At 44.1% G+C, this 11117-nt stretch overlaps 1 protein-coding gene across 1 annotated transcript in view; it reads left to right on the top strand.

Annotated features, from left to right (window-relative positions):
• The first annotated feature begins 1244 nt into the window (after positions 1 to 1244).
• The window catches only part of DYNC2LI1 (dynein cytoplasmic 2 light intermediate chain 1), a 57927-nt gene continuing 48054 nt past the window's right edge, over positions 1245 to 11117 (top strand). The window contains exons 1-4 of the mRNA XM_054023267.1: positions 1245 to 1467; positions 3074 to 3191; positions 9761 to 9795; positions 10320 to 10389. Coding sequence (XP_053879242.1) covers positions 1454 to 1467; positions 3074 to 3191; positions 9761 to 9795; positions 10320 to 10389 — 237 coding nt within the window. The 5' untranslated portion in view covers positions 1245 to 1453. The remainder of the gene's footprint in view (positions 1468 to 3073; positions 3192 to 9760; positions 9796 to 10319; positions 10390 to 11117) is intronic.

Raw genomic sequence — 11117 nt, 5'->3', positions numbered from 1 at the left:
CATGACTTATGAGGAGAGGGTGAGGGAACTGGGCTTATTTAGTTTGCAGAAGAGAAGAGTGATGGGGGATTTGATAGCAGCCTTCAACTACCTGAAAGGGGGTTCCAAAGAGGATAGAGATCAGCTGTTCTCAGTGGTAGCAGATGACAAAACAAGGAGCAGTGGTTTCAAGTTGCAGTGGGGAAGGTCTAGGTTGGATATTAAGAAAAAACTATTTCACTAGGAGGGTGGTGAAGCATTGGAATGGGTTACTTGGGGAAGTGGTGGAATCTCCATCCTTAAGAAGTTTTTAAGGCCTGGCTTGACAAAGCCCTGGCTCTGATGATTTAGTTGGGCTTGGTCCTGCTTTGAGCAAGGGGTTGGACTAGATAACCTCCTGAGGTCATCCAACCTGTCATCTATGATTCTTCTAGGTTGATAACGAGGGTATTTACAGTAACAAGATACTTTAGTGATCAGATGGGTCAAAGAACTACTAATAATTGGAAAGTACTATTCAGTGAGCTGCATAATCTTTGAGGAAGATGAACAGGTGCAGCTCATTTCTAATCAGTGAAAATATGTATTAAAAATAGAAAAAGTAAAATTTAAAAATGCTAACTTTATTCAGTAAAAAGTTTAGATAAAGTTTATTGAATAAGACAACATGAGTAGACTAAACAGTGGCCTTGATCTACAGAAGTTATCTCTGTTTTAATGTAAATCCTGGATGTGTGTCTTCTGCTGCCTCTCAGCTGTTCTGGGAGCTAAAATGACATCCATTGAGATGTTCACCCTGTCTCCAAGGATATTGTTTTGGGCAGTCCTGGCTCCCAGGGAGAAACACAAATGAAGAGAGATGGAGATGTGAAAAAAGACAAGGAAGGGAACAATATGTTTGTGGTAGATGAAAGGGGCATCTCAGGGCACACCTACCCTACACTACAGCTACAGCTGCAGTTACTCCATTGTAGTGTAGACTCTTCAGCTACAGAAAGGGCTTTTCCAATGCTGGAGAGGCAGTAACTAGAGCAATGGAAGAATTCTTGTGTCCATCTAGCTGCCTCTAGGGTAGGAGTTAGGTTGACCTAACTATGCTGCACAGCTGTGATGTGACATTTTTCACAGCCCTGAGCAGTTTAGGTAGGTCAACCTAAATTTTAAGTGTAGACCAGCCCTCCTCATGAGCTGCCCTCTTTGCAGCAGCCCTAGGGAAGGGCTCCCTATTCAGTCCAGCCCCTGTCCTGCCTGGGCTGGGGAAGACTGGACTCAAGCAGGGGAAGTGTGTGTGTGAGCGGACGGAGATTGCCTCTTGCCTGTGTTCTCAAGCACTGAGCCACACCCCCTCACCACGGAACTACAACTCCCATGATGCTCCTGCGTCTTATGTCAGCAGCTGCGTGGTTCCCATGGTGACTAGGAGCTGGGCCTGAGGTCAGAGCGCCCCCAGGCCCACGGCGGCCCCTGAGCAGCGATGCCCAAACCCAGGTAACGAGGTGGCGGCGGCCGCCGCGTTCCTCCCAGGGCTCCCGGTACAGGTTGGGGGCTCGGCGCCTCTGTATCCATTCAGCCGCTGCCTCCCCTTCCGGCCAGCACCTTCTGCCCCGGGCCGGGCCGTCTCCGCCGCCGCCCCCGCCACTCCTGCCCGCGGGGGGCTCGCACCGCTCGGGGGGCTGGGAGACCCCCTCGGCGCCCGCCCCGCCGGCGCCCCACGGGCCCCAGAGGAGATACAGAGGTGGAGCCGCCGCCGGGCCCCTCCCTTCCGGGGAGCGGGGCTGTGACAGCGATGGGGCGGAGGGAGGGTTCTGGGAGCTTGTTTCCTCCGCCAGCAGGCTCAGGAAGACACCGCAGGCCAATGAAATCCGAGTGGAGAGGGTCTGCCGTCACGGCCCACGTTTTCAAAGCGAGCAGCGCGGGGGGGTCCCAGCCTGGGACGGGTATTCAGCACTTCCGGAAACGTAGGCTGCCCTCAGAAATCATTAATCTTTTGTGGCCTTTCAGAGATGTTAATGTCACCATCATCACCATGTGCTGCCAGCTTCCATATAAAGGATCAGTGGGGAAGTACCCTGACCCCACATTTAATACTTTGTGGTAGAAGCGGCTAAAACACCTGCAAGACTTCGAGGAACTTCAGCATTACATATAGACAGATGGCCACAGCTGCTTTTGGAAGTGTCTTCAATTACTTAGTGTAGGGATATGTCTGTACAGCTGTTCCCAGGCTAGCTTTCTTGAGCTAGCTTTAGGGAGGTAGCCGTGTTAGTCTGGATCTGTAAAAAGCAACAGAGAGTCCTGTGGCACCTTTACTCTCTGTTGCTTGAGCTAGCTTGAATTCAGCTAGTGCAGGTAGCTGACTGTGCAGCACAAACTTCAGAGTGGGCTAGCAAGCTCGGGTTTATACTGCCTATCTTGCACTGTCTTCACTGCTATTGTTACCCACGTTCGCATGATTCAAGCTAGCGTGGGTAGACGGGCATGTGCACAACTTGTGCTCGGCAGATATACCCTATGTGCAGTTACCTACTACTGACTTTGGAAGTTACAAAACATTAGTGAAATGGTACATGGTGCATTGAAACACATAGTAAAATCCTTAATTATCACAGAAACAAGCTATTAAACTCTTAAAATTGCTTCCAAAATGAGAGAGTTTATCTACTAAACGTATGAGATTTTGCAGGTCTAGACTTCTCTATCATGCCTCTCTGTTCCACAGATTTATTTGTGATTTCTAAGGGGAGTTTCCTTACTGAAGCATAGCTAGTTCTGATCAAGGATGTATTCAGATGCAAAGAGAATGTAGTATTCAAAATCTTCACTTGTCCTTTCAAACCTTAGTGGGAAATATGAATAGGTTTTCTGAAGATGGGGAGGGATAGCTCAGTGGTTTGAGCATTGGCCTGCTAAACCCTGAGTTATGAGTTCAATCCTTGAGGGGGCCACTTGGGGATCTGGGGCAAAATCAGTACTTGGTCCTGCTAGTGAAAACAGGGGGCTGGACTCAATGACCTTTCAAGGTCTCTTCCAGTTCTAGGAGATGGGATATCTCCATTAATTATTATAAGACATCTTATTTTGTTTTCTCTATTAGTGATACTCTGTGGGATATTGCTAAAGCTGAAGTGGAGAAAAAAGAAAATCTTGAAGGCAATGGAGATGGAGTGGAAGTTTGGGAAAAATCACTACTCTTTATGGGAAACAAAAATGGGGTAACACTGATACTATGCTTTATTTTATGTGATTGCTGTGCTTTCCTTGAAAATATTGTATACCACTGAAAACATGCAATACCATATCTATTGTAGAAACAAGAAATCTTCCCCAGTATGAATCTGTGCAGAGGGTTGGCATACATGTGCAGAACAATTAGAAATGTTTCATGCTATTTACTCCTGAGGGCATTCTGTGCCAAAAAATTTAAAATTCTGCACACAATATTTTAAAATTCTGCAAGTTGTATTTGTCAATAAATAAATGCAGAGGTTCCAGCATGGCAGTGGAAAGCACAGGCTACTGACTTGTGGAAAGTGGGAGATCACCCTGCAGCCCCCCTACCCTCGGGACACGGACTCGGTGGTGAGGTTGCACCCGACCCTGACACTGCACAAGGCCTTGGCTTGCCCCAGAAACACCCTGCGGCCCTGCCCCTCTGCATCAAGTGCACCAGGTGTGGGGCAGGCAGCTCAACTAGGCAGGATCCAAGTGTGAAGGGGCTCAGTGTGGGGGGATCCAGGTGTGTGGTGAGAAGATCCTGTGTGGGACAATCTGGGTGCAGGCAGATCAGTGGGGGGTCTAGGTGTGGGGGGGATCTGGATGCACAGAGGCTCGTTGGGGGGGTTCCAGGTATAGGGGCAATGAGACTCTGTAGGGGCTTCCAGGTGAAGGTTGGGGCTCAGTGGAGGGGTCTGGTTTTGGGGGGCTCAGCGGGGTAGGGGTCAGGTCCTGGAGGAGTGAGGCTTGGTGGGGTGGTGGTCTGGGTGCAGCTAGTTGGGAGTTAGTGGTATGGGGGTCTGAATGTGGGGGCTCAGGGTGGTGCAGGTGGTGGGGCATCAGTGGAGGGTTGATTGTAGGGAGCTCAGGGGAGGTCTGGGTGTAGGGGTCGGGGTCTGGGTGCAGGGGGCCCCATTCCTCCAGCATCTAGATGCAGGGGTTGAGGTGCAGTGGGGTGGGGTTCGGATATGGAGGGCTAGGGAAGTTTTGAATGTACCTGGTGAGGCTTGGCAGCAGTGTCTGGGTAAAGGAAGTCCGGATGCATAGGAGTTGTGTGGGTGGGGGAGCAGCTCCCAGTACAGTGATCCTTCCCCTCACAGTTGAGGAGTGATGAGGGCAGGAAGCAGAGGAGGATGCTGAGCTTCCTGGCAGAGGTTTCTGGGGAGTGTCTGACAAAGCCCCAGACACTCCTTGAAGGGGAAAAGGAAGGCCTGTTCTCTCCTGCCTCCAGCCCAGCCGGGACTAGCGGCTGATTCCGGCTCAGGGTAGGAACCACTGGCTTTGGTGTCCCCAGCCTTGGGGTGATTTATCTCTCTGCTGGCTGCTCCGGGTGCCTGAAATGATGTATCTGCTCTGTTAAGGAGTGGTGCATGACTGCTCTTGCAGCTTCCCTTTGCTTCCCTGTCAGAAAGTCATTTTTCTGCGGGAAAGCAAAGAAATCTATCTGCAGGGGACATGAAATCTGTGTATGCGCAGTGGCACAGAATTCCCCCAGGAGTATCTATTTTATGCCTTTTTATTCTGTCAGAAGCTCACTTTTGTGCTAGAAATAAGCCAGACTACAACCATTCTTCTTCATCAGTGAATAAACATAGCAGGTATAGTTTCATTTAAAAAACAAACAAACCAAAAAACAGCAGACAGAAATACAGTCCTATTTTTTAGCTCCTGACATCTGGTCATATAACACATCCATGCAAAGGTATTTTTGAACACAGAATGTTAATTAGTAAAAGTCTAACTCAGGAGCATTGGTAATCAGTATTATAACTCAAAAAGTGTCGCATCCAACATAGTGGAATTCTGTGTTGCTCTTCATCTTGTCAGATAAAGAGGAACAGATCACAGAACTAAAAAATTATTGGTAACTTAAGTACAAGTGATCATGACTTGATCACATTTATAATGTGCAATAAAGTCCAGACCAATAACATATACATAGTGCTTTAAAAGGGCCAATTTCACGAAGCCAAAAATAATCATGAACGAAATCAGCCAGGAGAACTTAATCAGAAAAATGTGAATGATAATTGGAAATTGTTTAAGAACACTTTCCTATGTGACTCAAAAGCTACAGTTAAGAATGGCTATATTAGTTTAAAAAAACAACCTGGTTTAGAGGGAAAGAGAAAGTAGCTATAAAAATTATAAAGACAAATGGAAGAAGGGGGAAGTTGATAGTAATGAATATAAATCAGAAGCTAGGAATTGAGGAAAATTGATACAGGAAGCAAAGGGATGTAAGGAGAAATCTATGGCCAGCATAGTTAAGGACAATAAGGAGTTTTTTAAGTACACTAGCAACAAAAAGAATCCTAACAAAGGTATTGGTCCATTACTAGATGGAAATGGTAGAATTATAAATAATAATGGAAAAAAGGCAGAAGTGTTCAATACATATTTCTGTTCTGTATTTGGGAAAAGAGATTATGTAGTCACAAATGACAACAGTCTTTCCATACCACCAGTATTTCAAGAGTATGGTAAACAGCATCTTCTAAAGTTAAACTTTTTTATGTCAACTGGTCTGGATAACTTGCATCCAAGAGTTTTAAAAGAACTGGCGGAAGAGGTCGCTGGGCCATTATTGCAGCTTTTCAATAAGTCTTTGAACACTGGGAAAGTCCCAGAAGGCTGGAAGAAAGTTAATGGAGTGCCAATATATAGAGGCCCATGTCCATCTTTCCCCATCAGGCCCAGGGGGAGATCATCGCTTCCACATCTCTATAAAGCAGGCTTAAAGGGGAATTAGCAGCCTAGGGGCTGAGGCATTCAGGCAGGGTGGAGTGGCAAGCAGTCTAACACCTGATGTCCTGATTCAGGCAGATGGCAGGTCTCTTGGCCCAAGGTGAGTAGTCAGTCACCCCAAGGGTGGGGCGGCTATAGGAGGGTAGGAGGACTCAGGCCCACTCTACTTCACGCGTCCCACCCCAGGGCCCTAACAGTGGCAGAGGGCTCCACTGTGTCTGGTTTCCCTGGGCTACTTCCTACGATCCCCTCACCAGGTACCTTTGTCTCGTGGGGTTCCTCCATCTTCCTGGGGTACATAACCAGTGCCAGTCCCAGCAGCTCTTCAGCATCCTTATTGGTTGGCAGTCCCTTCGAGTCCTCGATGCTCCATAGATCCCTCTTGAGTGCAGGCCCCAGCAGTGGGCAGGAAACATCTGTCTCCTTTGCAGGCTCCAGCCCCACTGAACTGCAGGGCCCATCTTTTAAAATTTCCTCTCCCACCTCTTTGCTTCCGACAGGGTGGGAATGGCTTGTCTGGCTCTGTCCACTGGGGGGCGGGTTGTGGTTCCTCCCCGTCAGGCCCGGTGGGAGGCCACGCCCCCTCGCTATACAGTATTTTAAAATGTAAATGGGATGCCCAAATAATTATAAGCCTGTCAGTCTGATATCGACCCTGGGCAAGATAATGGAGTGACTGATACAGAACTCAATTAATAAAGAATTAAAGGAGGGTAATATAATTAATACCAATCAACAAGGGTTTATGGAAAATAGATCCTGTCAAACTAACTTGATATCTTTTTTTTTTTTTTGGATGAGATTACCAGTTTGATAAAGTATCAGAGGAGTAGCCGTGTTAGTCTGAATCTGTAAAAAGCAATAGAGGGTCCTGTGGCACCTTTAAGACTAACAGAAGTATTGGAGCATAAGCTTTCGTGGGTGAATGCCCACTTCATCAGACTGATGAAGTGGGCATTCACCCACGAAAGCTTATGCTCCAATACTTCTGTTAGTCTTAAAGTTTGATAAAGGTAATAGTGATGATGTAGTATACTTAGACTTATGTAAGGCATTTGACTTGATACTTCATGACATTTTGTTTAAAAAACTAGAATGATATAAAATTAATATGGCACACCTTAAATGGATTACAAACTGACTAACTGGTGGATCTCAAAATGTAATTGTAAATGGGAAATCATTATTGATCAGGTGTGTTTCCAGTGGGGTCCTGCAGAGATCAGTTTTTGACCCCTACACCAGTGGTTCTCAAACTTTTGTACTGGTGACCCCTTTCACATAGCAAGCCTCTGAGTGTGACCCCCCTTATAAATTAAAAACAGTTTTTTACATATTTAACACCATTATAAATGCTGGCTGCAAAGCAGGGTTTGGGATGGAGGCTGACAGCTCGCGACCCCCCATGTAATAACCTCGCGACCCCCTGAGGGGTCCTGTCCCCAGTTTGAGAACCCCTGCCTTACAGTATTAAACATTTTTATTAATGACCTGGAAAAATACATAAAATCATCCTTGATAAAGTTTGCAGATCACATAAAAATTGGGGAAGTGGTAAATAATGAAGAGGAAAGTTCACTTATACAGAGCGATCTAGATCACTTGGGAAGCTGGGCGCAAGCAAACAACGTATGTTTCAGTACAGCTAAAGGTATAAATCTAAGAACAAAGAATGTAGGCCATACTTATGGGATTGGGGCTCTCTCCTGGGAAGGAGTACATTTTATAAAAGATTTCAGGGTCGTGGTGGATAATCATCTGAACAAGGGCTGCCAGTGTGATGCTGTGGCCAAAAGAGCTAATGCGATCTTTAGATGCCTGAAGAGGGGAATCTTGAGTAAGAGTAGAGAGACTATTTTACCTCTTTGTACTTGGCACTGGTGTGACCACTGCTGTAATATGTTGAATTCTGGTGTCCACAATTCAAGAAAGATGTTCATAAATTGTGGAAGGTTCAGAAAAGAGGCAAGAGAATGAATGATTAAAAGGATTAGAAAACATGCCTTACAGTAATAGACTCAAGGAACTCAGTTTATTTAGCTTAAGAAAGAGAAAGCTATGGGGTGACTTGATCATAGTCTATAAGTATTTATATGTGGAACAAATATTTAATAATAGGCTCTTCAATCTAGCAGAGAAAGGAATAATACAGTTCAATGGCTGGAAGTTGAAGCTAGACAAATTCAGTCTGGAAATAAGGCATATATTTTTAACAGTGAGAGTAATTAACCATTGGAACAATTTACCAAGGGTTGTGGTGGATTCTCCATCACCAACAATTTTTAAATCAAGATTGGATCTTTTTCTAAAAGATATGCTTCAGGAATTATTTTGGGAACATTTCATGGCCTGTGTTATATGGGAGGCCAGACTAAATTTTCACAATCGCCCCTTCTGGCTTTGGAATCTGTGAATCTATATAGGCCCTGGGATCCTGATAAAACTTATGTCCATGCTTAATTTTATTCATGTTTGTAGTCTCTATGACTCCAGTGGGACATAAATTTAAGCATGTAAATAAGTGTTTGGAGAATCAGGGTCTTAGACTGGATACTGGAGTTCATAACATTGATCCACTGTCTCTTATGCTTACTCAATTGCTTCTTCTCTTTTTCCCCACTTTTTTCTTGATAACCAGGGCCGGCTCTGGCTTTTTGGCCACCCCAAGCAAAAAAAAAACCACAAAACGGGGCGGCCAGAACAGCAAAGCAAAAAAAAAAAACAAAAAACATGCAGTGCAGCCGGAGCACGGGTGCAGGGGGACTGGCTGGGGGGGAGGGGAGGGAGAGGGAGCGGGCAGGAGAGAGAGAGAAGGGGGCGGCCAGGGCTACAGCAGGGGCGCTGCCACGCGGCCTCTCCCGCTGCGCCGCCTCCTGCTGCCTGCCGCAAGGGCTCCGCTCTGGTCGGCAGGGAGGGAAGGAAGAGGACTGCCCTGCAGGGTGCTCTGGTTCTCCGCGCCACCGCCCCTTACAGGGCGGCGGGAGCAGAACAAAAAAAAAAAAGCGGCCGTGCCGCCCTAGGATTGGGCAGAATGACGCCTCGAACAATCTTCCGCCCCAAGCACCAGCTTGTTCAGCTGGTGTCTGGAGCCGGCCCTGTTGATAACTATTTGTTGGAAATATAAATAAGTCAGAACTTGCCTTTTTATCTTTCTAAGTGAATTGAAGCATATGTGTGTTTCATTATTACTGCAGAGAAGCGTGGCATTGTGCAACATGTAATCTTGTATAAGCATTAAGAATAGATAAATGGGTTTTGCAGATTTATAAAAAAAATTGTTTCTGAAATTCCAATATGTGATTACAAACAGGGATGAAACTTTACAAGTGCTAGGACCTTTTTTAAATTAGACTGACCTAACTTGGAATCTGAATCCGAATAGTGCAGAGACATGCTGTTTAACTGTGTTATTTCATGAATTCCTTTTACTTCCATCTCAATTATGATTTACACATATTCACTGGAAACCAATCATTAGATTAACTTGTTATTAGCAATTAACAACAGTTAAACAGTTTAACACAGTTGGCCAGACTGATCACTAATGTATTGTCTGATTTTAGGTATCCTGTTGCTATTACTGTATTTGTCATATCCAGCAATTTATTATAATTATGTTAATAGCAGTGTAGCTACATTCTGATAGAAAGTAGGCACTTAACTTTCTAGTAATCAGACTACAAATGACTGCATAAGTTTACAGTTTTCAGATGCATTCTTTTAATCATTCCAATAATAAAGCATTACAATATATACAATTATATAACTTTTATGCTTTAATGATATTACAATAGTGTTCTTCATTGTTTTTAATTTCCAGGGAAAGACTACTATTATACTGAGGTGTCTTGACAGGTATGTGTTAAGTTTTGAAAAGTATTTTGCATCTCTGGGAGTAATATCAATAATATTTTGTAGTAGTCTTACAGAGAATATTATGTGCCAGTAAAATAAAGTTATTGTGTAAAAATATGGATGGTGACTAGATTTTAAATTTTCTCGCTAGTGACCTGATGCATTATTTGTGAAGGGTTAATGCTATCTAAATATCTATAATGTGTTAGTAAAACATTTTGGCATTTGGAGCCAGATTTCTAGAGTGCTATCACTGGTAGTTTGAGAGCTCAGTCACAGTATGCGTGTGCACAGTTTTGAAAATTTGGTCCTCTGTGTCCCTTTGATATCCATTAAGGAACTGGCACGCCTGCTGTCTGTCTTGAGTTATTCTCTTTATATTCCTGTTTTCCCAGTATAAATTCTCTACTGTTTGGTTAATAAATTGAGTTTAGGTAATGGTAAAAGTTACTGTATGTTAAGTAAATTCAGAAGATCTTGAAAGAATATATGCAGGTGACATATACTGTATCTTCATTGGATAGGGATGAAATTCCAAAACCAACATTAGCCTTGGAATATACTTTTGGAAGAAGAGCAAAAGGTCATAACAGAGTGAGTACATGGCAAAAGTACTATAATATTTTTGTTGTATAGCTCATTCATTAGTAAAACCTAACTAGTGACTTTCTCTTTTGACTCAACAATCATCTGCGAGACAGAAAGTATTTCAGTTTGAATTTTACTTCAGTTTTCAGAATGCTTGGCTAGCTTTCATTTTACATTTTGATCTACAGCATGTTTCTCCTTTACATTGAGAATGGGTGATATTTTGGTCTGTTATAGCATACCTTCTCAAATGAAGAGATTGATATCTTTCATGAGCAGGGCTCTGTCTATGATGTAATCATGCATGTGTCTACATGCTTATAATTACCTATTTTTCACTTGCCACATAGATTCTGGAGCAAAATTAGGTTCTCATTTAACAAAAAACAAAACAAACACCCACAACAACAATTTTGTCCTCGTGGTTCCAAAGGTAACCTTCAAAATGTGAACTGAATTTAAACCAGTGTAGTGGTATCTGACTACAGTCAGCCTGCATCCATAATCATGGGAGAAGTATGAACTTGTCTATCAGTCTTGGTGGGTGTTAAAACTGAAATCTAATGATAGTTCAAGCATCAACATTGTTAACTATTTCATGCTGATTGTTTTAGTAGAAACACTGAGCTACTGTGCTTGTCCTTTATTGCATGACAGATTGACAGATAGTGGGCAATGGGGTAGCTAGTTGCTGTTGGGTTGTGGGCAATGTTCCCTCTAATTTTTTCCATCCA

The sequence above is a fragment of the Malaclemys terrapin genome, chromosome 3 (genome assembly GCF_027887155.1).
Source record: "Malaclemys terrapin pileata isolate rMalTer1 chromosome 3, rMalTer1.hap1, whole genome shotgun sequence".
In the NCBI taxonomy this organism is placed as follows: Eukaryota; Metazoa; Chordata; order Testudines; family Emydidae; genus Malaclemys; species Malaclemys terrapin.
This window is presented reverse-complemented; position numbering and strand designations above follow the sequence as displayed.